This window comes from Ornithorhynchus anatinus, chromosome 5 (genome assembly GCF_004115215.2).
Source record: "Ornithorhynchus anatinus isolate Pmale09 chromosome 5, mOrnAna1.pri.v4, whole genome shotgun sequence".
Classification (NCBI taxonomy): Eukaryota; Metazoa; Chordata; class Mammalia; order Monotremata; family Ornithorhynchidae; genus Ornithorhynchus; species Ornithorhynchus anatinus.
Window position 1 is genome coordinate 53,630,001 of NC_041732.1, and position 27,766 is coordinate 53,657,766.

At 47.8% G+C, this 27,766-nt stretch overlaps 1 protein-coding gene across 2 annotated transcripts in view; it reads left to right on the forward strand.

The window, feature by feature from the left end:
- Positions 1-27,766, forward strand: part of OTUD7A (OTU deubiquitinase 7A) — a 387,452-nt gene that overhangs the window by 356,989 nt on the left and 2,697 nt on the right. For both annotated transcript variants that reach the window (XM_029065552.1, XM_029065554.1), the window contains 2 exons: positions 23,386-23,500; positions 25,342-25,426. In XM_029065552.1, coding sequence (XP_028921385.1) covers positions 23,386-23,500; positions 25,342-25,426 — 200 coding nt within the window. The remainder of the gene's footprint in view (positions 1-23,385; positions 23,501-25,341; positions 25,427-27,766) is intronic.

The window sequence follows — 27,766 nt, forward strand, 5'->3', positions numbered from 1 at the left end:
CAAGGTCATACAGGCAGGCAAGTGATGTAGCTGGGATTTGAACCCAAGTCCCTCTGACTCCCAGCCCCGTGCTCTTTCCAGTTGACCGTGCTGCTTCTCTGATGAATGCAACAGCAATGAGCCCAACTGGGAGATTGTGTTAGCAGGGGCCGGGGAAGCTATGCAGTCCTGGGTTCTAATCCCGGCTACGCTACTCGTCTGCTTTGTGACTTTGGGCGAGTCACTTAACTGCTCTGTGACTCAGTTGTCTGTAAAATAGGGATAAAGACTGTGAACCTCATGAGGAATATAGACTGTGTCTGACCTGATTAGCTTGTATCTACCCCAGTGCTTAGAATCAGCTTGTGTCGACCCCAGGGCTTAGTACAGTGCCTGGCACATAGTAACTGCTTAACGGAGACCATAAAAAAGAGGAGTCCTCTCACTCCAAAAAACTGCCTGGACACTTCTCCTCTTGAGACACCTTACAAGGCAAATCAGCAGAGGTATTGCTCACAAAGCCTCTATTAGGAAGGACGGAGAAAGATTTTCCTATCCTATTTTTAAACAGAAATGCAGCACCATGAGCTAGTCAGAGATGTGGGTTGGGATTCTAGATTCTGCTCCTCTCTCCCTGACTCAGTTGCAGAGGAGGAGGTAGGAGCTTCTGGGGAAGGGTAACCTCGTATTAATAAATGCGGGATTTGTTAAGCACTAACTAGCTGCCTAGAAGTTTTCTAAACACCGGGGTAGGTACAGCCGAATCAGGTTGGACACGGTCTCTATCCCACATGGGGCTCCCAGTCGAAGAGGGAGGGAGAAAATATATTGCATTCCCATTTTACAGTTGAGGAAACTGAAGTAAACCCATTTTCCAGGGTACAGATCCAAGAATAAGGGTGATCCAGAAGGGAAAGGGCGGAGGGGACACGAGGTCAAGTTGGGAAAAGGCCTCTTGGAGGAGTTGCGATTTAAATAAGGTAAAGATGGTGGGGAGAGCGATAGTTAGATATAATAATAATGATGTTGGTATTTGTTAAGCGCTTACTATGTGCAGAGCGTTGTTCTAAGCGCTGGGGTAGACACGGGGTCATCAGGTCGTCCCACGTGAGGCTCACAGTTAATCCCCATTTTACAGATGAGGTCACTGAGGCACAGAGAAGTTAAGTGACTCGCCCACAGTCACACAGCTGACAAGGGGCAGAGCCGGGAGTCGAACCCATGACCTCTGACTCCGAAGCCCGGGCTCTTTCCACTGAGCCACGCTGCTTCCCTCCTTACTATTTGCCAGGCACTGTGCTGAACACTGAGGCAGATACGAGATAATCGGGTTGGACACTCTCCCAAGTACTTAGTAGAGTGCTCTGTGTAGAGTAAGCACTCAATAAATACCACTGATTGATTGATCGAAAGACCCGAGTTCTCATCCTGACTCTGCAATTAGGGAGCGGCATCTAGACTGTCAGCTCCTTGTGGGCGGGGAACATGTCTACCCGCTCTGGTGTATTTTACTTTTCTGAGCACTTAGCACAGTACTTTGCGCACAGTAAAAGCTCATGAAATACCATTGATCAAAGCCTTAGAATGTCTCCCGGACCATGCCGTCCGTGACAAAGTTATCTGACCCAAGAACCACCCGGGGAGTTCTGTATGTTGACTAGGTCTAACAGCAAATAATCAATCGATATTATTTATTGTGTACTTACCGTGTGCAGAGCACTGAGAAGCAGCGTGGCTCGGTGGAAAGAGCCCGGGCTTGGGAGTCACAGGTCGTGGGTTCGAATTCCCACTCTGCCATTTGTCGACTGCGGGCAAGTCACTTCAAGTCTCGGTGCCTCAGTTACCTCATCTGTCAAATGGGGATTAACCGTGAGCCTCCCGTGGGACGACCTGATGACCCTGTATCTCCCCCAGCGCTTAGAACAGTGCTCTGCATATAGTAAGCGCTTAACAAATACCAACATTATTACTAAATACTTGGAAGAATACAATACAACAGAATCAGTGGACTTGTTCCCTGCCTACAATGAGTTTACAGTATAGAATCTTGAAAAATAGCTGATTATGGAGGTAAGGGAGGGCTTGCGAACTTATCTAGCTGCTGACCTCTAGTCCACATCCTCCCCCTGGCCTGGAACACCGTCCCTCCTCGTGTCCCAAAGACAATTACTCTCCCCTCCTGCAAAGCCTTATTGATGCCACATCCCCTCCAAGAGGCCTTCCCTGATTCACCCTCTTTTCATTTTCTTCAACTCCCTTCCGCGTCTCTCCGACTTTCTCCCATTATTCATCCCCCCCCCCCCGCAAGGCCCCAGCACTTGTGCCCATACCCGTAGTTTACGCATATTAATATACGTTATATGGTCATTGATCTGTCTCCCCCTTTAGACCGCTCAATGTGGGCAGGGAATGTGTCTGTTGCGTTGTACTGTCCCAACTGCTGAATACAGTGCTCTGCACATAGTAAGCGCTCAATTCCTAAAACTAAATACGTGCGAACAAATACGATTGATTGACTGACTGGTGTTGCACTTCACTCGATGAGGAAGTGTCCGAGTGAATCGACTAAACTGTGTCTCCAGGGAATGTGACTGGTATATTGTACTCTCTCAGACGCTCAGTACAGTGCTCTGCATGCAGTAAGACCTCAATAAATGCCATTAATTGATCGATTGGCATAATAGAGTTGGTAGACATTTTCCCTGTCCACTGCTGCAATGATAATGATGATAATGTTGGTATTTGTTAAGCGCTTACTACGTGCAGAGCACTGTTGTAAGCGCTGCCTGACTCCTGTCGTAACCGGGTCCTGAGTGTGATCATTTTGACACGGGCGTTGCGGTGTGCTGCGCCCCTGCACATCTAGTTACCCGTTGCACTCTCTGTCCCAGCGGGCACATGACAAGCGGGGACGAAAAAGGGCAGGTGGCCCTGAGCAGGCCACGAGCCCTAGAATCATTTCCTCCTCCCAGGGTCTCATCCTGCGTGGCTCAGTGGAAAGAGCCCGGGCTTTGGAGTCAGAGTTCATGGGTTCGAATCCCCGCTCGGCCACTTGTCAGCTGTGTGACTTTGGGCAAGTTACTTAACTTCTCTGTGCCTCGGTTGCCTCATCTGTAAAATGGGGATTAAGACCGTGAGCCCCACGTGGGACAAGCTGATTCCCCTGTGTCTACCCCAGCGCTTAGAACAGTGCTCGGCCCATAGTAAGCGCTTAACAAATACCAACATTATTATCATTATTATCCTGGAGTGGCAAGTCTAAGTCTTGCCCAATCAATCAGTGGAATTTACTGAACACTTATTGAACACTAAACGCAAGTCCTTCATCCTCCCTGGGCGTCTCCAACATCATCAGTGTAGGGATCCTGAATTAACAACCTAAATTTTAGCACGTTTCCTGAATTATTTCAACTTTTCCCTTTCAATCAATCCATCCATCCATCATATTAATTGAACTCTTCACTATGTGCAGAGCACTGTCCTAAGCGCTTGGGAGAGAACAGTAAGCAGAATCAGCAGGCACGTTCCCACAATAAGCTTACCATCTAGATGGGGAGACAGACATTGATATGAATAAATAAGTAATTTATAAATAGAATTTCATTTAAAGATATGTACGCAAGTGCTATGGGGTTGGGGGGTTAGGGGTTAAGATATCCCCTATCCCAGTGAAGGAATTAAACTCGGTGAAGGATCAGCCCTATTAGAGATTTATATCAAAGTGTAGAAACCCACATAATATCATTTTTAAATTTATTTTATTTCATTTTTATGAGAGGTCCTCCCCACCCTCAAACCTGTTTATTTCAGCTTGTTCTTCCCAGGTAACAGAATCCCCCAAATCCACATTCTCTGCTCTTGTCCTTCTCTTCAAATTGTTTTTGGCCTGTATAACTCTTCAGGACTCTCCCTAATGAAATTCACAAGTGAAGCTGAACCTTGAAGATGCGAGGGAAGAAAAAAATTCCCCACATTTACAGTTTAAAGAATTTGAGCCATTTGGGGAAATGATGACCAAATTCTTTTAGGAAATGATTAATCGTATCACATTGGTGTGTTTCTTAAGGAGAGGCTATGGTTACGTACATCAGTTTCAGTTTCTACTCCGAGTTAGTACAGCGTTTTTCTTGTATGATTAATGGGAAATATAGAAAGTTGGTAAAAATTAGAAAGGTATTTTAATTGTGAACACCCTCCAAGTTATGTCTCTATATAAAGTAGCAAGCCGCTGCTTCAGCCTGAGGATTTAAAAGGTTAGGCTATGGAAGATTTGCATATTATGCAAAGAGAAAGTATGACCTAAAGCATAGCTACCTGAAGCACTTGTGTATATATGTACATATTTATCATTATAATTTTATGTGTTTTTATTAATGATGTATATATATCTATAATTCTATTTATAGTGATTCTACTGATGCCTCTTTACTTATTTTGATGTCTGTCTTGCCCCTTCTAGACTGTGAGCCCATTGGGGGAAGGGATTGTCTCTATTTGTTGCTGAATTGTACTTCCCAAGCGCTTAGTACAGTGTCCTGCACACCTAAGCGCTCAATAAATACGATTGAATTAATTAATTATGGTATAACTCCCCATCTACTGACGGTGGCAAGGGCCAGAAAAATATTAAGCTTCTAAACTTTTGCGAAGATTTTGTTTTCCTCTGCTCAAGACAAATGGACTAAGATGCATTTCAGCGTTCGCAAATGAATTGGGTAATCATTGAGCAAGCTCTCTCGTCCTCTGTTCTGAACCATCTGTATCGGTTGAGGATAATCAAGTCTAGTTTCTCTAAAATATATTTCAGTCACTGTGGCATTAAAACCCCACCTAGTTATGTAAATATTTGAATTCCACTGGTTCTCGCAAGAGGCATAGCTTTCAATCCTGAAGGCATTTAAAAGTGGAATCAGACTCCGCAGCGACTTAGGAAACCACTGAGGGTGCAAAAGTTATCTTTAGCTGCAGAGAACGGACAGGGATTTTTTTGTTGAGCAACCTCTGACTGTATCCTCTTCTCCTAAGAAGACTGATACAAATTTGTTGAACACTTGCTATCAATAGATCAGTCGATCGTATTTACTGAGCACTTACCGTATGCAGAGCACTGTACTGCATGTTCGGGAGAGTACACTATGACACTGTAACAGACACATTCCCTGTCCATAACAAGCTTACAGTCTAGAGGGAGAGACAGACAAGCAGTGAATTTTTTTTACGGTATTTTTAAGCGCTTACTATGTGCCGAGCACTTTTCTAAGGTCTGGGGTAGGTACATGTTGTCCCACGTGAGGCTCACAGTCTTAATCCCCATTTTACAAATGAGGTAACTGAGGCACAGAGAAGTTAAGTGGCTTGCCCAAGGTCACACAGCAGACATGTGGCGGAGGCAGAATTGGAACCCATGTCCTCTGACTCCCAAGCCCGTGCTCTTTCCACTGAGCCACGCTGCATCTCTACAGTGAGTTTAGAAGAGCAGTGCGGAAGAGCCAGAGGCGAGCATTTAGAGACTGGTGGAAATTTTGGAGAATTTATCTTAGTGCAGTGCTCTGCACACACTAAGCACTCAATAATAATAATAATAATAATAATGTTGGTATTTGTTAAGCGCTTATTATGTGCCGAGCACTGTTCTGAGCGCTGGGGTAGACACAGGGGAATCCGGTTGTCCCACGTGGGGCTCACACTGATTGATACTGATATCACTGATTGATTAGAGGGGTGTGAAAAACGGATTGATTGGCCAATGGATGAAGAATCTGTCCTCGCCAGTTCCCTCAATCAATAATGTGCATTGAGTGCTTACTATATACAGAGCACTGTACTAAATGCCTGGGAGAGTATAGTACAGGAGAATTAGTTGGTAGACACAGTCCCTTCCCTCAAGGAGCTTAGAGTCTGCAAGGGAGACCAACAGTAAACCTTGGGCAAGTCACTTAATTTCTCTGTGCCTCGGTTATCTCATCTGTAAAATGGGGATTCAGACTGGGAGCCCCACGGGGCCAGGGGCTACGTCCAACCCGGTCTCCTTGTCTCCACCCGAGTGGTTTGTATAATAATGTTGGTATTTGTTAAGCGCTTACTATGTGCCGAGCACTGTTCTAAGCGCTGGGGTAGACACAGGGGAATCAGGTTGTCCCACGTGGGGCTCACGGTCTTAATCCCCATTTTACAGATGAGGTCACTGAGGCACCGAGAAGTGAAGCGACTTGCCCACAGTCACACGGCTGACAAGTGGCCGAGCGGGGATTCGAACCCATGACCTCTGACTCCAAAGCCCCTGCTCATTCCACTGAGCCACGCTGCTTGTATAGTGCTTGGCACGTAGTAAGCACTTAACAAATGCCACAGTGATTATGATGATGATTAATAATAATAATGATGATCAAATTGAACTCCAGCAGGGGAAGTGGCAGAGTCTAAGGAGAGGGACATTAAGTTGGCTCGGGGTGGGGTATCTAAGTGTTTAAGAGCTACGGACCCAAGTGCATAGGCAGTGCAGAAGGAAATGTAAAACGGGTGGAGAAATGAGGAGTTAGGGAAGGCTTCTGGGAGGAGAGAGAACTTCTCATAGGGCTCTGAAGACGGGAAGAGTGGCGGTCGTACGTCGGGACGATTGAACTGCCGCGTTCATCACACTCCCAGCCATCGCTGGACGCACCGCGGGGGATGAACTGCACCTTGAGCTCAGTCTCCCCGGCCAGTGGTGGGGAAAATCATACCGAAGAACTCGAGGTAATCGCCAAATTCAATCGCACGCCCCCGGGGAGACCGCACTTGCCATGAGGTCCTCCGCAGAAATAGGCCAGAGACTGCGGGAGGCCCTCGTCCACACCAACCCCTCAGAGAACTAGCAGAAAACTGGATCCACCCCCTCACCGTGAGGGGGACCACCAGGGGAAACTCCTAGACTTTTCCCCAGTTGCTTCCCTAAGGAAGATAAAAGTTCCCAGCCAACAGGATGCATTAGGAATTCCCTCGGGCGCCCCGGGGGGAAGGCCTGCGGGCAATTAGTGTTGGAGATGCACCGTCCCACGCGAGCCCTTCGGCACAATAAAATAGTGAGTGAGAGGAAGGGGAAATAACGTGACAGGAGCTGCGCACTGCTAGTCTCTGTGGAGCAGAAGCGGGCCTGGTCCTCGGCCTCCAATCCCCGCAGCCACGGGATCCCCGGCATCCAGCGCCACCCCGTGGAATCGCCCCCTTCACAGTCCCACTGTGTCTGCAGAAAAAATTATGTTTCTTTTCCAAGAGAGAACCCGCTGCAACATCTAACCGGGGGGGAGATTATAGCTTGGTATCTATCGCTGGACTAGTGGAAATGTTAGAAAACAGAAATTTTAGAAGATCTCAGAGAAGCAGCGTGGCTCAGTGGAAGGAGCCCGGGCTTGGGAGTCAGAGATCGTGGGTTCGAATCCCCGGCTCGGCCACTTGTCAGCCGTGTGACTTTGGGCAAGTCACTTCACTTCTCTGTGCCTCAGTTACTTCGTCTGTAAAATGGGGATGAAGACTGTGAGCCCCACGTGGGACAACCTGATTCCCCTGGGTCTACCCCAGCACTTAGAACAGTGCTTGGCACATGGCGCCTAACAAATACCAACATTATTATTATCATCATTATTAATACGAGTTGATCTTTCATGATAAGAAAGGGTAAAATGTTGTTGTTGCTGTCGTATTATGTCATATTGGATTCTGCCGAGAGCTGAATAATAATAACGTTAGTATTTGTTAAGCGCTTACTACGTGCAGAGCACTGTTCTAAGCGCTGGGGGAGATACTGGGTAATCAGGTTGTCCCACATGAGGCTCACAGTCTTAATCCCCATTTTACAGATGAGGTAACTGAGGCACAGGGAAGTGAAGTGACTTGCCCACAGTCACACAGCTGACAGGGGGCAGAGCCGGGATTCGAACCCAGGATCTCTGACTCCCAAGCCGGTGCTCTTTCCACAGAGCCACGCTGCTTCCCAGCTTAGTACAGAGCTGAATGCGCGGTGAGCGTTCAGTTGATGCCATCGATTGATTCTTTTGGTAATACAATATGATCTTTGTGGATAATGTGGATAGTGTATTGGGGAAGCTCTTTTCCAAAAATCACTGACGTTGTTCGGTCCACTCTTGTACCCAAATATCCTATTATTATTGATAATAATAATAATAATAGTATTTAAGAGATGATGATGGTATTTATTAAGCACTTGGTATTAGTTTTCTACAAAAATGTTCAGTCCCTATTTCCCCACTACTCAAGAACTGCTCGTGGTTGCCCATCCACCTCCTCCTCAAACAGAATAATAATAACGGTATTTGCTAAATGCTTACTACCTGCCAGGCACTGTACTGAGCACTGGGGTGGATACAAGAAAGACAGTCCCTGTCTCACCTGGGGCTCACAGTTTTAATCCCCATTTTACAGATGAGGTAACTGAGGCCCAGAGAGGTGAAGTGACTCAACCAAGGTCACCCAGCAGACAAGTGGCAGACCTGGGATTAGAACCCAGGTCCTTGTGACTCCCAGGCCCGTGTTGAATCTTCTGTGCCACACTGCTTCTGTCAGTGGGTCAGGGAGATAACAAGAGTGTCTCCATGGGGCATTGGTGTATCCTGATGACTGCTGATGGTACTTTCTGTCTTCCTCAGTGCTCCTCTCAATCCATCAGTGACATTTATTGAGCACTAAACTCTATGTAGAGGACTATATTGAGTGCACTGGAGATTTCAGTACAACAGTTCCCTGTCCACAAGGAAATTACGATCTAGAAGGGGAAACAGACATTAAAATTAATTAAAGATATCTACGTAAGTGCTCTGGGGCTAAGGGATGAATAAATATCAAGTGTTCAAAGGATCCAGATCCAAGTCCATAGACAGTGCATTAGGGTGAGGAACTAGGGGAGATGAGAGTTTAGTTGGAGAAGATACGATTTTAGTAAGGCTTTGAAGGTAGAGGGAGTGTTGGTCTGGTGGTTGTGAAGAAGGAAGGAGTTCCAGGGCAGAGGGAGAACTTGAGCAAGCAGTCAGTGACAGGGTAAGTGAGACTGAGGTACAGTAAGTAGCGTGGCACAGTGGAAGGAGCACAGGTTTTGGAGTCAGAGGTCTCGGGTTCGAATCCCAGCTCGGCCACCTGTCCGCTGTGTGACTTTGGGCAAGTCACTTCACTTCTCGGTGCCTCAGTGACCTCATCTGTAAAATGGGGATTAAGACCGTGAGCCCCACGTGGGACAACCTGATTCCCCCGTGTCTACCCCAGCGCTTAGAACAGTGCTCGGCACATAGTAAGCGCTTAACAAATACCAACATTATTAATAAGTAGGTGGGTGATAGAGGAACGGAGTAGGGTGGTTTGTAGTTGGAAATCTCCCAGATCAGTATAGAGGCTGATTACTCAGAGTGGAATGTGATTAGTGCTTGGATCAGCGAGGTGGCAATTTGCAATGAAAGGAAAGGACAGATTCTAGAGGTGCTGTGAAGGTAAAACATACATGATTTCATGACATGTGAGTTCGTTATGGGTCAGGAACGTGTCCACTAATTCTGTTGCATTGTATTCTCCCACATACTTCGAACAGTGCTCTGCACAAAGTAAGCACTCCATAAATAGCCTTGATGGATTCATTAAATATATGGGTTGAACGAGGGAGCTGAGTCGAGGACAGTGTTAAGGTTATGGGATTCTGAGACCGGAAGGATTCTGCGGCCTACAGTGATGGGAAAGTCACGAGGAGACCAAGGTTTGAGTGGGAAGATGTATGGCAGCAGCATGGCCGAATGGTTAAAACGCAGGCCTCAGAGTCTGCAAGTCACTTAACTTCTCTGTGCCTCAGTTACCTCATCTGTAAAATGGGGGTGAAGACTGTGGAGCCCCACGCAGGATGGGGACTGTGTCCAACCTGATTACCTTGTATCACTCCAACGCTTAGAACAGTGCTTGGCACATAGTATGTGCTTAACAAGTGCCATAACTATAATCATTGTTATTAGTAAGATGTGGAATTCTGTTTGGGACATATTGTTGGAGATGTCGATGGGACATCCAAGTAGATATATCCTGAGGGCAGGAGGAAATCTTAGACTGCAAAGAGGAGAGAGAGATCAGGGCTGAGAGGTAGATTCGGGAATTATTCATGGAGAGATGGTAATTGAAACTGTGGAAGTGAATAAAATCTCTGGGGAGAGGCAGAGGCAGAATAGGAGACCCCGAACTGAGCCTTCAGGGACCCCCCCCCCCCCACAGTTAAAGGGTGGGAGTCAGAGGAGAAGCCTGTGAAAGACATTGAGAATGAATGTCCAGAGAGATAGGACGTGAACAAGGAGAGGCACTGCCCACTGCCAGTCAACCGAAGTCTAGAGATAATGTTTCCAGGAGAAGCGGGTGTTCCATAGGGTTAAAGAGAGCTGAGAAATAGAGAAAGATTAGGATGGGGCAAAGACTGTTGGATTTGGCAGGAGGAGGTCACTGATGATCTTAAAGAGGACCAATTTTGTGGAGTGAATCGAGCCAAAGTCAGATTGCAGGATGTTGAGGAGAGTGTTGAATTCAAATCAGTTATACTAATTGAGAGCTTAATGTGTGCAAAGCACAGTTGCAAGTGCTTGGGATAGTCCAATATAACAAAAAACAGTCACATTCCCTGCCCACAGTGAGTTGAAGCAGAGGATGTGGAAGCAGTGAGCATAGATGTTTGGAAAGGAATGATAGGAGAGTAGGAGGGAATGGTAACTGGATGGAGCAGAGGGTAAAGGAAGGGTTGTTTTTTTTTTTAGGATGGGGAGACAGGAACATCTTTGAAAGCAGCAGGGAAGAAACCATTAGAAAGTGAATGATCGAAGATGGCAATCGGGGAGGGGAAAAAGGAGGGGTCAAGTATTTTGATAAGGTGAGAAGGGTTGGGGTTGAAAATGCAGGTAGAAATGGTAGATTTATAAAAGGAGGGAGATCTTCTCTGAAGATACTGCTGGGGAGGATGGGAGAGTCAAAGAAGGGGCAAAAGTAGGGAAGGACAGGAGAGGAGCAGGGGAGATTTTAGGGGAAGCCCACTTGATGGTTTCAATTTTATCAATAAGGTAGGTGGCCGGATCATTAGGGGCAAGAGCTGGGGTGAGATGGGAGGAGATAGTTAAATATCTGCAACAGCTGGCTCAGGAAATGCCCTTCCATCTTCAAGGCCAGCAGACTAACACTCTCCCCACCTTCAAAGCCTTGTTGAGAGCCCATCTCCTCCAAAAGACCTTCTCTGACTAGGCCCTCCTTTCCTCTTCAGCATTCCCCTTGTATTTGGTTTTGCAGCCTTGATTCACCCTACCCTCAGCCCCACATCCCTTTTCTACATAACCATAATCTGTTTATATTAATGTTTGTCTTCCCCCACTAGATCGTGAGCTCACTGTGGGCAAGGAACGTGTCTACCAACTCCGTTATATTGTACTCTCTCCAGTTCTTAGTACAGTGCCCGGCACACAGTACACGTTCAATGAGTGTGATTGTTTGACTGGAACCCACAGAGACAGGTGCCGAAGCAGAAACACGGGCAAAAAGAGAAAGGCTGAAAAACCCTTTCTTCAGTGCTTTGGTGCTGACCTCTGATCTTCCTCTAGCACGCGATGGAGGGGCAGGTCACTGGGGAGAAAGGAGGGGGTGAACAGGCTTCAGCTGCTCCACTGTTGTGGGGGCAATTTTATATATTACTGCTTTGTATCAGTCTTTGGGCTCAAAATGAGCCCCAAGTTCTCATGGAGCTGTCACAAACAAATCATCCGGAGACAGGATTTTCTAAGGTTTGGGTTGGTGGCCAGCTAGCATTCTTGACCCTACAAGAGAGAAGCAGTATCACCTAATAGATAGAGCACGGGCCTGGGAGTCAGAAGGACCTGGGTCCTAACACTTCACTTTGCTAGGCCTTGGTTACCTCATCTGTAAAATGGGGATTAAGACTGCTTGGGACAAGGACTGTGTCCCTTGCCGGCAATCAATCAGTTGTATTTATTGAGCACTTACTGTCTGCAGAGCACTCAGCATTTGGGAGAGTACAACAACGTGGCCTAGGGACTAGAGCGTGGACCTGGAAGTCAGCAGGACCTGGGTTCTAATCTGGCTGTAATAGGGGGATGAAGACTGGGATCCCCATATGGGCATGAACTGTGTCCAACTTGATTAACTTATATCTACCCCAGCCCTCGCCCTCTCAGGATGGCAAGTGGAGAGTTTGCAGTCTCGGTTACGGGAGGGAGAGTCAAGCAGGAGGAAAACTCAATCCATTCTAGCTTGGCTAGTGACTAGCAAGGGGAAGGCAATCAGATACAAGTCAAAACTCACCCGGGTTGGGCAGCAGCGGCACCGGAGAGAGCCGAGGGCGGAGACTCAAGTTGACGCGCGGAAGGAGGCGATGGTAAATCAGTGCCGTATTTTTACCAAGAAAACTCTGCGGATCCACTGCCGGAACGGCTGCAGATGGAGTTGGGGCGTTCTGGAGCGATGTGTTCCATGGAGTCTCTGTGGCTTGGAGACAACTTGACATCATAAGACAAGATCCAGCCCTTAGTACAGTGCCTGGCATAGAGTAAGTAGTTGTAAAGTATAAAATACCTAATATGCCATATAAAATGGAGTTGGAAGACAATCTGCTCTGCCCCCCAAGAACTTACAGTCTAGGGGGGAGATGGAAACTAGGAGAGAGTTCAGTGTTTCACGTGACAGTAGAAATACCTCCATTTGCCAGGCCTGGCAAATTCCCATCATTCTAGGCACCTGTGTGACGTTACTTAGGATGTTCCTTTAGAAGATTGGGGACTTTCTCGCTGATGGAAGATAGGGCCAAGGTTAGCGCTGGGGGGTCAAAGTGGTCTTCTGCTCTTCTCTCCCCACTGAGCACTCACCTTTTCGATCAACCGATGGTGTTTACTGAGTCCTTACTGTGTGCAGAGGACTGTACTAAGCGTATAGGAGAGAACAATATAAGAGAACTGAGAGACAGGTTCGCTACCCCTTCTGAGAATGAACTCATCCAAACCCAAACGATTCCTTACTCTGGAAGAATAGGGCAAGTTCCAGAACTCTGGGCTCACAGCTCTTTCCATTTTAATCAATCAGGATTGATTATCATTCAGGTGCTTACAGGCTAGAGTAGAGCATCGGTCATTGCTTTTATGTTAGAGAATGAGAACAAGCCTGAAAAGATGTCAGAATGGCCCTGTGGGTAGCAAATATTCCATTTTGTTTAAAAACAAAATACTGGTCCTGTATCATTTTTCATCCCATCGAAGTATCCCCTTTACCAAAAGAAATAACAATGATAAGGGAGAGGACATACAGATCGGAAGGGATTATTCCTTAGATTCTCAGAGCTGCTAGTCAAAAAGTAATGATTATCATGTCAGTTATTAAGTACTTAGCCTCCTATTAGAGAAGCAGCGTGGTTCAGTGGAAAGAGTCCGGGCTTTGGAGTCACAGGTCATGAGTTCGAATCCCAGCTCTGCCACTTGCCAACTGTGTGCCTGTGGGCAAGTCACTTCACTTCCCTGGGCCTCAGTTCCCTCATCTGTAAAATGGGGATGAAGACCGTGAGCCCCACGTGGGCCAACCTGATTCCCCTGTGTCTACCCCAGCGCTTAGAACGGTGCTCTGCACATAGTAAGCGCTTATAACAAATACCAACATTATTAAATGCTGGGGTCCGTACTAGGATTAGGTTAACAAAACCAGCAGAGTCCCCAGCCCAGCCAAAGTTTACAGTCCATCATAATCCCAATTTACAGATGAGGAAGCTGAGGATCAGGGAGCCCAATGGTCACCCAGCAGGCAAAAGGGGAACGAGAACCTCGGTCTCCCCCAGTCCCAGCTCTAAGCTCTTTCCTACTAATAATAATAATGTCATTTGGTAAGCACTTACTATGTGCCAGGCACTGTACTAAGCGCTGGGGTGGGTACAAGCAAATCCGGTTGGACGTGGCCTCTCCTCTGTGGCTGTGGAGAAGCAGAGGGGCTGTGATTAAAGTAAACAGAGGCTACACTGGGAGCCCATTGTTGGATAGGGATTGTTTCTATTTGTTGCCGAATTATAGATTCCAAGCGCTTAGTCCAGTGCTCTGCACACAGTAAGCGCTCAATAAATCTGATTGAATGAGTGAACCTCCAAGGAAGTAGAGGCACAGATCCCAGATTCAGCACGGTTCGCCCTCCACATTCAGCCGTCTGTACTAAGCGCTTGGGAAGGAGGAAGCTAGCAAGAAACGCAAACCCCTTGCTGGCAGTAAATGGTCCACTTTTTTAGAGAAGCAGCGTGGCTCAGTGGAAAGAGCATGGCCTTAGGAGTCAGAGGTCATGGGTTCGAATCCCCGCTCCACCACCTGTCAGCTGCGTGACTCTGGGCAAGTCGCTCGACTTCTCGGTACCTCAGTTACCTCATCCGTCAACTGGAGATTAAGACTGTGGGCCTCAAGTGGTACAACCTGATTCCCCTATGTCTACCCCAGCGCTTAGAACAGTGCTCGGCACCTAGTAAGCGCTTAACAAATACAAACGTTATTATTTAGAAATAACCAACATTATTATTTAGAAATAATAATGATTACTGTGGTATATGATAAGTGGTTACTGTGTGTACTAGGCTTACTATGTGCCCCGAACACATAGTAAGTGCAGAAGCGGATACAAGATAATCAGTTCGGACACAGACCTTAATAATTGTGGTATTAAGCAGCATGGCTCAGTGGAAAGAGCCCAGGCTTGGGAGTCAGAGATCATGGGTTCAAATCCTGGCTCTGCCACTTGTCAGCTGTGTGGGCAAGTCACTTCGCTTCTCCGTGCCTCAGTTACCTCATCTGTCAAATGGGGATGAAGACCGTGAGCCCCACGTGGGCCAACCTGATTCCCCTGTGTCTACCCCAGCGCTTAGAACGGTGCTCAGCGTATAGTAAGTGCTTAACAAATGCCAACATGATCATCATTATTATTAAAGTGCTTACTATGTGCCAAGCACTGTACCAAGCACTGAGGTCTTGCAAGATAGTCAGGCCCAGCATGGGGCTCACGGTCTAAGTAGGAGGAAGGACAGGTTTTTGAATCCCCATTTTGCAGGTAAGGGAACTGTGTCACAAAGAAGTGAAGTGACCTGCCCAAAGTCACGCAGCGGGCAAGTGGCAGCCCCGGGATTAGAAACCCAAAGTGGTATTTGTTAAGCGCTTACTGGGTTCCCGCTACTGTACTAAGCACTGGGGTGGATACAAGCAAATCGGATTGGACGTGGTCCCTGTCCCACACGGGGCTCACAGCAGCGTGGTTCAGTGGAACGAGCCCGAGCTTGGGAGTCAGAGGTCACGGGTTCGAATCCTAGCTCTGCCACTTGTCAGCTGTGTGACTGTGGGCAAGTCACTTCACTTCTCTGTGCCTCAGTTCCCTCATCTGGAAAATGGGGATGAAGACTGTGAGCCTCACGTGGGGCAACCTGATGACCCTGTATCTCCCCCAGCGCTTAGAACAGTACTCTGCACATAGTAAGCGCTTAACAGATACCAACATTATCCATCGTATTTATTCAGCGCTTACCATGTACAGAGCATTTTACTAAGTGCTTGGGAGAGTAAAATAGAACAGGTCGACATGTTCCCTGCCCACGACAAGTTTACAGTCTAGAAGGGACTGGGAAAATTCCAGTGTTATGATTACTACTGCCGAATGGCCAGCAGCCTTTTAAAATACACAGTAGCGAAGGAGTGTGCACAGGGGAGAATAATAATCAGGGTACTTGTTAAGTGTTTACTATGTGTTATGCACTGTGTTAGATTTAAGACAATTAGGTTGTATCCTCATCCCTGCCCCACATGGAGCTCACAGTCTAAGATGACATATTGTCCGTGCTCTCTCTTTTCTCCATACAATATTTATTAAGCACTTAGTATGCGCCAAGCACTATCTTTCAAACCACACCAAGGGACGGGAACGGGATCGTCGAATTAGGGTTGTGAATTAGATACAAAAATTCTTTCCTTCGATCGTATTTATTGAGTCCTTATTGTGTGCAAAGCCCTGTACTAAGCACTTGGGAGAGTACAATATAATGAAAATGCCCAAGGCAGGCACTGCGTACGAGGGTAAGAATAAAGCCGATAGGCAGCACGGCTCAGTGGAAAGAGCCCGGGCTTGGGAGTCAGACATCATGAGTTTGAATTCGTACTCTGCCACTTGTCAGCTGTGTGACTGTGGGCAAGTCACTTCACTTCTCTGGGCCTCAGTTACCTCATCTGTAAAATGGGGATTAAGACTGTGAGCCCCACGTGGGACATCCTGATTCCCCTGTGTCTACCCCAGCGCTTAGAACAGTGCCCTGCACATAGTAAGCGCTTAACCAATACCAACATTATTATTACCTGAAGTACACAGGCAGTGTCATCTGGACACTTCTCATGGGGCGGTGACACCAATACTCCGATCGCGGTTCCAGCTGGGAATTTAGTGTCTGGGACTCTTTCCCCCTAAAGCTCCATGCACCTCTCAACGATCCGCTTGACAGTTTACACCTCGGGGTCTCCCTTTCCCATGATCTCAACTTCTGTGTAGTTTCTAGAAGGCTGGCGAGTGGAAAAGGCTCCCAGAAGACTTGAGGGAGGGTGGAGAGTGATTTCACCCCAGGAAAACAGTAAACATTGGCCAGCTGTGAAACCCACTTAGGAAGCTTTTTAGCTACTAGATTGGATTTCTGGCTCATCAAGTCTTTAACAAGGGTTTGCTAAGAGGGTCTCTCTCTTTCTCTCTCTTTCCTTCCCTCCATTCCTCCCTCCCTCTCATCTCTCTCTTTTCTTCTCTTTCTTTCCTCCTCTCTCCCTCACACACGCTCTTTCTCTCTAATTCAGGAAGAGCCAGGGAACTCTATAGAAGAGAAAAAGGTGTACGTATTTAGTGAAATGAGTGAGGAAACTAGCTTGTCTTTGCTCTGCCTGCAACCTGGTAAGTTAGCACTTTCATCTTTGAAGGATTTCAGTGAATTGTCAGAATAGCGGAAGTGAAGAAACCCATGAATTCCCACCTCCCCATCAGCCACCAGTCAGCAGGGTATGAGTTGGTGCACTCTGTCAGGAGCTTAATTTGGCTTGGGAGAAGCAGCAAGGCTTAATGGAAAGAGCGCTATTCCTGGCTCTGTCACGTGCCGGCTGTGTGACCTTGGGCAAGTCACTTAACTTCTCTGGGCCCGAGTTTCTTCGTCTGCAAAACGGGGATGAAATATCTGTCCTCTTTCCCTTTAGGCTGTGAACCCCATTTGAGAAGGTCTGTGTCTGACCTAATTATCTTATATCCACCTCAGGGCTTAGCACAGTGCACAGCCCACATTAAGCACTTAACAAATATCACAATGAAATATAGTATCGTACCTGCATCTCTCCAGCCCAATAGGCTATTGATTATTGATCATTCACTTGTATTTATTGAGCGCTTTTTGTGTGCAGAGCTCTGTACCTAGGACTTGAAAGCGTACAACGTAACAGTGAACACCAGGTTTGTGGAAGAGCATAAACAGCATGGCCTAGTGGAAAGAGCACGGACCTGGGAGTCAGAGGGCCCGGGTTCTAATCCCGACTCTGACAAGTGCTTGCTGTATGACCTCGGGCGGGTCACGTAACTTCTCTGTGCCTCGGTTTCCTTAACTGTAAAATGGGGATTCAAATCCCGTTCTCTTTCCTACTTAGACTGAGAGCCCCATATGGGACAGGGATTGTGTCCGAATTGATTAATTTATGTCTACACCAGTGCTTGCAACAGTTCTTGATGCATAGTAAGCACTTAACGAATACTATTTTAAAAAAGTATTTTCTAGATGGCTGGTGAATCCTCATTGCTCTTCCCCGATGAACTGAAAGGAACATGGGAAGCATCTTGGCCTAGTGGAAATAGCATGGGCCGGGAACTCAGAGGGCCTGAGTCCTAATATCAGCTTTGCCAAATGCTTGCTGTGTTGACCTTGAGCCAAGACACTTAACTTCTCTGTGCCTCAATTCTTAGACTGGGAGATCCCTGCGGGACAGGAACTATGTCCATCCTAATTTGCCTAATAATGATCCTAATTAACCCGCTTACCTTTTTACCTACCCTAGCGCTTAGAACAGTATTTGACAGCTAGTAAGCACTAAACAAATCCCACTTAAAATAAAAACCGAAACATTAAAAGCTGGTCCTAGATCATCCAGAACTAGCAGAACCAACAGTAAGTTATGGGTCAGGAGACAAATGATGGGCACCTCTCTCACTCTTTTTGTTTCAGTGCCATGCTGCTGGGTTAAATCCAGGAAGGGGTTCCTGGGGACAGCAAGGATTCTCTACCCCAGGCCCTCAAATGCCAAGGAGCTTGAGACAAAATAGCACTTGAGGTTCCTGGTGAAAGAAATGGAGGGGTGGGAGGGAGGCCTGCCTCTTTTTCCACCCATAAATTCAAAACCAGAGCTGCTGGGTTGACAGAGAAGCACCGTGGCCTAGTGGAAAGAGCCCAGGCCTAGTGGAAAGAGCCCGGGAACCTGAGTTCTAACCCTGTTTCCACCTCTTGTCTGCTGTGTGATTTGGGGCAAATTAATAATGTTGGCATTTGTTAAGCACTTACTATGTGCAGAGCACTGTTCTAGAAGCAGCGTGGCTCAGTGGAAAGAGCCCGGGCTTTGGAGTCAGAGGTCATGAGTTCGAATCCCGGCTCTGCCACTTGTCTGCTCTGTGACCTTGGGCAAGTCACTTCACTTCTCGGTGCCTCAGTTCCCTCATCTGTAAAATGGGGATGAAGACTGTGAGCCCCACGTGGGACAACCTGATTCCCCTGTGTCTACCCCAGCGCTTAGAACAGTGCTCTGCACCTAGTAAGCGCTTAACAAATACCAACATTATTATTATTATTATTATTATTAAGCGCTGGGGTAGATACAGGGTGATCAGGTCGTCCCACGTGAGGCTCACGGGTAATCCCCATTTTCCAGATGAGGGAACTGAGGCCCAGAGAAGTGAAGTGACTCGCCCACAGTCACACAGCTGACAAGTGGCAGAGCCGGCATTCGAACTCATGACCTCTGACTCCCAAGCCCGGGCTCTTTCCACTGAGCCACGCTACCTCTAATATATTATTATAATGACAATGTAATGATGATAATAACGACTGTGGTTTTCATTAAGCACTCACTATGTGCCAGGCACTGTTCTAAGCGCTGGGGTTGCAAGCAAATGGTGCTGGACACAGTCCCTATCCCACATGGGGTTCACAGTCTTAATCTCCATTTGCAGATGAGGTAACCCATGACCTCTGACTCCGAAGCCCGGGCTCTTTTCCACCGAGCCGCAGATTACTTCTCTGTGCTTCAGTTTCCTCAACTGTAAAATAGGCATTAAATCCCCTTCCCTCTCTTTAGACTGTGACCCCCATGGGGGACAAGGACTGCGTCCAACCTGATGAATTGGTATTTACCCCAGGGCTCATAACAGTACTTGATGCACAGTATGGGGCTTAACAATTTTTAAGTATCGTCATTATTAATAGCAATTATAGGCAAGCAAACTGAGCTCTGGCTGTCCTTGTTTTGGTTATCCACACAGAAATAGGAGGTGTTCTTGGTTTCAGTAGTTTTCCATCTCTTCCCTGATTTCTTTCTTTTTTTAATGGTCGTTCTATCTTCATGGTGTCACTTGGGGGCAGAATTGGGTAATTTTTCTTCCTTCCGTTGAGCGAGAGAAATTAATAGGATCCAATTATAGCCACCGAGGGTTTCCTTTTCACCCGAGCTGTGGTATCGTAATTATGAATAACGTGAAAATCAAGCCCACTGAACCTGCTGATCATTACAGGAAGTGCAGAGTTACAGAGAGACCATGCGTATGGGATGCGCCGGAATGGCTGGCAAAGCCAGAAGGTCCTCTAGGCCGTAAGCTCACTGTGGGCCGGGAACGTGCCCGGTAATTCTGTTGTACTTTCCTAAGCGCTTAGTTCAGCGCTCTGCACACGTAAGTGCTCAATAAAAACCGTCGAGGAAGGGCACGCTGGACCTGCAAGATAGAGCCTATCTCTTGCGAAAAGCCTTCGCTGACTGAGCCCCCCTCTCCTCCCACTCCCTTCTTTCCTGCTCCCATTTGCTCCTTCATTCATCCTCTCTCCCTCTCCTCTTCTCCCACTCCCTTCTTTCCTGCTCCCATTTGCTCCTTCACTCATCCTCTCTCCCTTCCCCACGACACATATGTATCTGTATATAGCTGTACATTCATTTCTTTTCGTCATTCACCTGTTTATTTCTACTAAGGTCTGTCTCGCCCTCTAGACTGTGAGCTCGTTGTGGGCAGATAATGTGTTTGATGTTATAATTTTATTCTCCCAAATGCTCAATGAATATTATTATCATCCCGGCTCCTCCACCTGCCAGCTGTGTGACTGTGGGCAAGTCACTCAACTTCTCTGGGCCTCGGTGACCTCATCTGTAAAATGGGGATTAAGGCCGTGAGCCTCACGTGGGACAACCTGATTACCCTGTTTTTACCCCAGCGCTTAGTACAGTGCTCTGCACATAGTAAGCGCTTAACCAATACCAACATTATTAATAGTAATAATGATAATTGGCGAAGTTTATCCTTCTCTAGATTGTAAACTTGTCAGCAGGGAATGTGTCTACCTCCTCTGTTGTACGGTACTCTCCCAAGTGCTTAGTACAGTGCTCTGCACACTGTAAGTGCTCATCAGGTACAATATTGATTGACAAATTGATTGATCTCAGCCTGAACCAATCTCACAGCAGAGATTCCACTTGGGGTCCTCCTGTAGACAGACTCAGATATCTAATGCTCAGTAATGGTTATCAAAAAGCTGTAAGATCTTTAATATCCTGCAAATCCTTAGAGACACCTAGAACGGAAGCAACCTCTATTGACCTGTTTACCTCTAGAGCATTCATTCATTCAATAGCATTTATTTAGCGCTTACTATGTGCAGAGCACTGTACTAAGCGCTTGGAATGTACAATTCGGCAACAGATAGAGACAGTCCCTGCCCGATGACGGGCTCCCAGTCTAAACGGGGTAGGGGGGAATCTGAAGATGCCCTGACAGGTTGGCGCATTTTGCACTGTGCATGGCTTAATGGCTAGAGCACGGGCCTGGGAGTCTGAAGGACCTGGGTTCTAATCCTGGCTCCACCACCTGCCTGCTCTGTGACCTTGGGCAGGTCACTTCACTTCTCTGTGCCTCACTTAGGTTGTGTAAAATGGGGATAAAGATTGTGAGCGCCATTTGTGACAGGGACCGTTTCCAACCTGACCATCTCGTATCTACCCCAGCACTTAGTACAGGGCCTGGTACATAGTAAAAGCCAAACAATTACCGCTATCATTACACTATGTGATACAATAATACTATAATTTGATCATCATTAATATAATAATAAGCGGATGAAATCCTTCAGAATGATCTGTGCAATCAGTCGATGGTATTTACTGAGCGCTTACTGCGTACAGAGCACTATCCTAACTTGGGAAAGTACAACAGAGCAGGGTCGGTAGATGTAATCCTGGCCCACAAGGAGCTTGCAGTCTACGGGAGGAGATAGTCATTAAAATAGAATGGAAATAGGAGAAATCGTATAGTATGGAAATAGTATAGGACTATTTATATAAGTACTGTGGGACTGGGGAGAGTTATCGGGAGTGCTTAAGGGATACGCAGCCAAGTTAAAGGTCGACGCAGAGGGGAGGACCTGGGTTCTAATCCCAGCTCTGCCACTTGCTTGCCGTGTGACCTTGGGCAAGTCTCTTCACTTCTCTGTGCCTCGGTTTCCTCCACCGTAAAACGGGATTCCGATCCCCATCCCCCTCCCTACTTAGAGTGCGAGCCCCGTGAGGAACGGGACTCGGTCTGACCTGATAAACTGGTATCTAGCTCAGAGCTTAGAACGGTTCTTGACACATGGATAGCACTTAACAGATTCCCTAACAAAAGCCAAAACAAAATGATGAGCCAGGTTAGGTAGGAGGGAGAGAGCTGATTGAGTGCCTTAAAGCCAATGGTAAGATGTTTCTGTTTCAGTGTGGCGGTGGATGGGCAGCCATTGGATGGTTTTGAGGAGTGGAGAGACGTGGACCTGAATGGTTTTTTCAGAAAAATGAGAAAGAGAGAGATGAGCGGTTTGCATCACCTCCTGGTGGATCGTTTTTATAGTTTAAATGACAACCTCTCCCTATCTTGCAATCAGAGGGCAGAGCCAGGGACTAAGGAGGCCGGGCTCTCCTTGACCCCGGGTGGCCTCTCCCCACAGTGAATTTACTGAAGGTGGCACCCTATGAATATCTATGAATACTTATATTGTGCTCTTCTTCCATTTTCAATTTATGAATTACTGGAAAGCCACTCTCCTTTTGATTACATCTTTCCTACCTGTCTCAGTTCCCTTTGCCCAGAGCTACCCTCACGGCAAGGCCGGGGGGACTACTCCTTTAGCGCACAGTTTCCTCCGCTGGGGATGCTTGCGGGTTGTTCGTCAATTGTATTTATTAAGCACTTACTGTTTGCAAAGCACTGTGGTAAGCGCTAGGGAGAGTATAATAGAACAATAAAAAGGCATTCTCTGCCCACAGTGACCTCACGGTCTAGAGGGTTGGGGGTAGGGAGAGGACTCGGGGACAGGTGCCTGGTTTCAAGACCTCTTCCCCGGATTCCTTCGGTGGGTCAGGTAGACCGAGTCACTGGCAAGTGGTTTCCTGGGCCCGGGGACTGGTGTGGAGGGGGAGGGCAGGAAGCGGACCGGGGGGTGGGCACCCGGCTCACCTACGCCCAACTCCGAGACCTCTTCTGGAGGAGGGGACTGGGGGAGCGGGTGCCAGGCTGGCTTCAGATGTCATCGGATGACTGGCGGACGGCAACGGTAGGAGGCGTGTTGGGCCGTCGCTCCACCCCTTCTATGGAGGATTGGTAGATTCGTTAGGGTGCCCGGGTTCGTTTGTGATCCGATGAACGCCTCTCGGGCAGATCGCGCCTCTGCCGCGTTCCCTTCCAAAGCAGTACGACAAAGCGGCGTGGCCTCGTGAAAACAGCTCAAGACTGGGAGTCAGAGGACCTGATTCCAATCCCAGCTCCGTCTTTTGCCTGCCGTGTGACCATGGACGAGTCACTTTGCTTCTCTGGGCCTCAGTTTCCACATGTGTAACATGGGGGACAAATACCCATTCTCCGTCTTCCTTAGAGTGCAAGCCCCAAGTGGGACAGGGACTGGATCCTACTTAATGATCTCATATCGACCCCAGCACTTGGGCACGGTGCTCGCCGCACCGTAAGGGCTTAATGAACGCCACGTTTATTTTCACTGTTACTATTTCAGTTCCAGGTCTTAATACCTGATGATTTGTTATGGTTTTCCAGCTAACAAAATCATTCCCTCCTTTTCATTTCTTGATGTCTTTTCTCTTCTAGCGGTTATCCCTCTCACTGACTCTGAACACAAGCTTCTGCCTTTGCACTTTGCTGTCGATCCGGGGAAGGACTGGGAATGGGGAAAAGATGACAATGATAACGCCAGGTTGGCCAAGTAAGACCCATCTCCCTTTATTCCTAAAAATGAACAGTCAAGTGCCACGCGCCCCGGCCGTGATGAAGCTGAGAGAGTACGTGAGAAGTAGTAACAGTAATACTAAGGAGAAACAGTGTGGTCTAGTGGATGGAGCACGGGCCTGAGAGTCAGAAGGACCTGGGTTCTAATCCCGCCTCCCCCACTTAATAATAATAATAATAATAATGGTGGTATTTGTTAAGCGCTTACTATGTGCCGAGCCCTGTTCTAAGCGCTGGGGTAGACACAAGGGAATCAGGTTGTCCCACGTGGGGCTCACAGTCTTAATCCCCATTTTACAGATGAGGTAACTGAGGCACAGAGAAGTTAAGTGACTCGCCCACAGTCACACAGCTGACAAGTGGCGGAGCTGGGATTGGAACGCACGACCTCTGACTCCAAAGCCCGTGCTCTTTCCACTGAGCCGCGCTGCTTCTCTAATTAAGAGCCACTGTTTCACTTGTCTGCTGGGTGACCTGGGGCAAGTCACGTCACTTCTCTGTGCCTCAGTTACCTCATCTGCAAATGGAGATTAAGACTGTGAACCCCATGTGGGATAGGGACTGTGTCCAGCACCATTTGCTTGCAACCCCAGCGCTTAGAACAGTGCCTGGCACATAGTGAGTGCTTAATGAAAACCACAGTCGTTATTATCATCATTACATTGTCATTATAATAATATATTAGAGGTAGCGTGGCTCAGTGGAAAGAGCCCGGGCTTGGGAGTCAGAGGTCATGAGTTCGAATGCCGGCTCTGCCACTTGTCAGCTGTGTGACTGTGGGCGAGTCACTTCACTTCTCTGGGCCTCAGTTACCTCATCTGGAAAATGGGGATGAAGACGGTGAGCCCCACGTGGGACGACCTGATTCCCCCGTATCTCCCCCGGCGCTTAGAACGGTGCTCTGCACATAGTAAGCGCTTAACAAATGCCAGCATTATAATCATAGAATAGTATTGATTAAGTACTTCTTGGGTGCAGACCGTTGTTCTAAGTGCTGGGAAAGAATACCCTGTTGGGAATTAAACACGACCCTGTCCCTTGGGGGGCTCACAATCTAAAAAGTAATAGGGTGAAGGCGTAGCCTAACCCTCGGCTACAATCCTCTTGACCTGTGAGGAGTAGCAGGACCTAGGAGGAGGAGCAGCTTAGTCTACTGGTCTGAGAGTCCGAGGGCCCGAGTTCCAATCCCAACTCTGCCCATTGCCCGCTGCATGACCGAGGGCAAGTCATTTCACTTCCCTGTGTCTCAGTTTCCTCATTTGTAAAATGGGGATTCAATACCTGTTCTTCTTGCTCCTCATCACTGATGATACTTAGACTGTGAGTCCCATGTCGGGGGGAAACATGCTTGGCCTAAGTAACTTAGTGTTGGTATTTGTTAAGCGCTTACTATGTGCAGAGCACTGTTCTAAGCGCCGGGGGAGATACAGGGGAATCAGGTCGTCCCACGTGAGGCTCACAGTTAATCCCCATTTTACAGATGAGGTAACTGAGGCACGGAGAAGTGAAGTGACTCGCCCACAGTCACACAGCTGACAAGTGGCAGAGCCGGGAGTCGAACTCATGACCTCTGACTCCGAAGCCCGGGCTCTTTCCACTGAGCCACGCTGCTTCCCAACTTGTATCAGCCCCAGGGTTTAGAACAGTGCTTTATACATAGTAAGCGCTTAACTATTATTGTTATTATTGTTATCATTTGGGGTAATCTTATATTTTAGAACGTTTCAGAAAAATGAAGATTTGAGCTTTCGCCTCAAATGTATTTTACACTCATTTGGAATATGTGTTTTGTTTGTTTCCTCCGCTTGGCCTCGCCAGTCTGATTCTGTCCCTAGAAGCAAAGCTGAATCTTCTGCACAGCTACATGAATGTCACCTGGATCCGGATACCCTCCGAAACGCGGGTAAGCCTCTCCCCGGCCTAGAGGGTCTCGGCCTGGGCCATGTATGGAGGGGGGAGAGGATTTGGGAAATCTTTCTGTCCCACAAGTGAAATCCAGTGGAATGCAATTCTGTCAGACCGAGCTGCACCCTGGCTGCTTTCACGTTGACTTTTCTCCCTCCGACTTCAGCCTTCTTTTCACAGATTAAGCCCCCCCCCCCCCCCGCCCCACCACATCCCCACCAGCTCCTTCCCTCCCTCGCGGGCTCCTCCTCCAACTCAGCCCGGAGGTCGGCATCCGATCCCTCTGTGGCTCACTTGGCTTATCACGTTCACCCCAGGGGGTGGCGGGGGAAGCTTGTTTTCTCACGAATGGAAGTACAGTGGAAAACTCGGGATGATTAATATGAAGGTCTTCCCTTTTTTGACTTTGCAAGGTTTAGGGTTTGAATTAAGGTTGCAAAATAGGAGGCCGTCGGTGTGCCTGTGTGTGTGAGTGTTTTGGGTGGCGGGAGGGGGAAGGTGAGGGGTGGTGGTGAGGGTAGGGTGGGCCTAATCGTGTGAATTTATTTAGGTATATTAAGTTCTGTCTCCCCCTCTAGACTGGGAGCTTGTTGTGGGCAGGGAATGTGTCTGTTTCTTGTACTTCCCCAAGCGCTTGGTACAGTGCTTTGCACATAGTAAACACTCAATAAATATGACTGAATGAATATCAGTTCAGTCAATCGTTAAATGCCTGCCACGTGCAGACGATGCTACTGAATGAACTTGGGATACTGGCGTATGTTTGCTTGTGTGGTGGTGTTGGCTTACATGGGTTTTGGGGGGGTTTCTGTTGGTGGTGGTGGTTTTTTCTTAAAGGAGAGGGAGAAGCACATGCTTACCCAGAAAGCAGTCTGTAGGCATGTCACAACATAGAAGTGTCTCGGCCAAGATCAGAACATACTGTGCTGCCGCAGAGCATAATGAATTAATTATGAGTTTGAGGAAGAAGTTGAAAGACGGGCAGAGAAGGCCAACTCTTCCTTCCCAGAGATGTCGCTCTCTTCCTCCCGCACATGAAATGAAGAGGCACCGCTATCTAAACTGGTTGCCAGCATTGACCGTGGCCTTGGGTTCAAAAGCCGGCATTGCTGGGAGTAGGACAGAAGGACACCAGGCTGGACTCCGAGCCAACTTCTGTGCCAGTCGCTCTGGGACTTACCCAGCAAGTACCGGGTGTGCCTCCAGTCCTTTGGAAACCAACTGTCTAACAAAGTGCCGGATGTTATAACACTGGCCTACAGTCCAAACCGCAGCTGGTTTCTCTCCAGTTTGTCCATGTCCTGTGTTATTGATTTTTGATATTTGAGTTGTTTGAAATTCTTCATTTTGATTGTTCTTATCCATGAATGCTTGATGGGTTCCCCATCTCCCCTCGCCCCATCCTCCTCCTCCTTCTCCACCTACCTCCATTTCCTTGGCCCCGCTTTGTCCCCACTCCCTTCCCCCCATCCCACCTCCTCCTCCCCACCCCCTCCTCTTGCTCCGATTCCTTCCCTGCCCCATCCCCTTGCCCCACCTCCTCCCCCAGGCCGTTCGCCTGCTTGATTTCTCCTCAATGAGGAAGACTCCCCTTGAGCAAAAAAGAAAGGAGCATCCTGAACCAAGAGTGAGAGGAGTTAAGCAGCCTGGACCCTGGCTAGCTCACCCTTCCCTCTGCCGGACCCGGGATTCCAGATGGGATTGCCCTTCCGTAAAGTTGACAGAGGATAGTAACACTCTCTCCTGGAGAACGAGTTGAGCCTCGAGGGTAGAGAAACCCAACTGCATCCCAGAGACCTTGACCAGAGATAAGGTTGGAATCAATAAGTCCAACGTATTTATGGAGCACTTACAGTGTGGAGAGCACTGAACTGAGCGCTTGGGAGAGTACAGTATTCATTCATTCATTCAGTAGCATTTATTGAGCACTTACTATGTGCAGAGCACTGTACTAAGCGCTTGGAATGTACAAACTCCCCTGCCCACAGCCAGCTTACAGTCCAGAGGGGGAGACAGACATCCAGCAGATCGCCAAAGTGCCTCTTGCAAATCAGAACTGACCGAAGCCCGGAACCTTCATCCCGCTGTTTGGTGGAACTCTGGGAAGCTTAATCGGGACAGGTTCTTGAGCTCCCATGTTATCGTTATCTTTAAATGCATTTTTATTTTTTTTTGGTGGTCTCAGAAGGGTCTGTAAGCCACATGACAAATGGAAGATGCGGCTCGCTGTTTAGGATCAAGGACCCTATAGACTGAAAGCTCACTGTAGGCAGGGAATCTTTTATATTGTTATAATGTACTCCCCCAATCTCTTGGCCCAGCGCTCTGCACACACTAA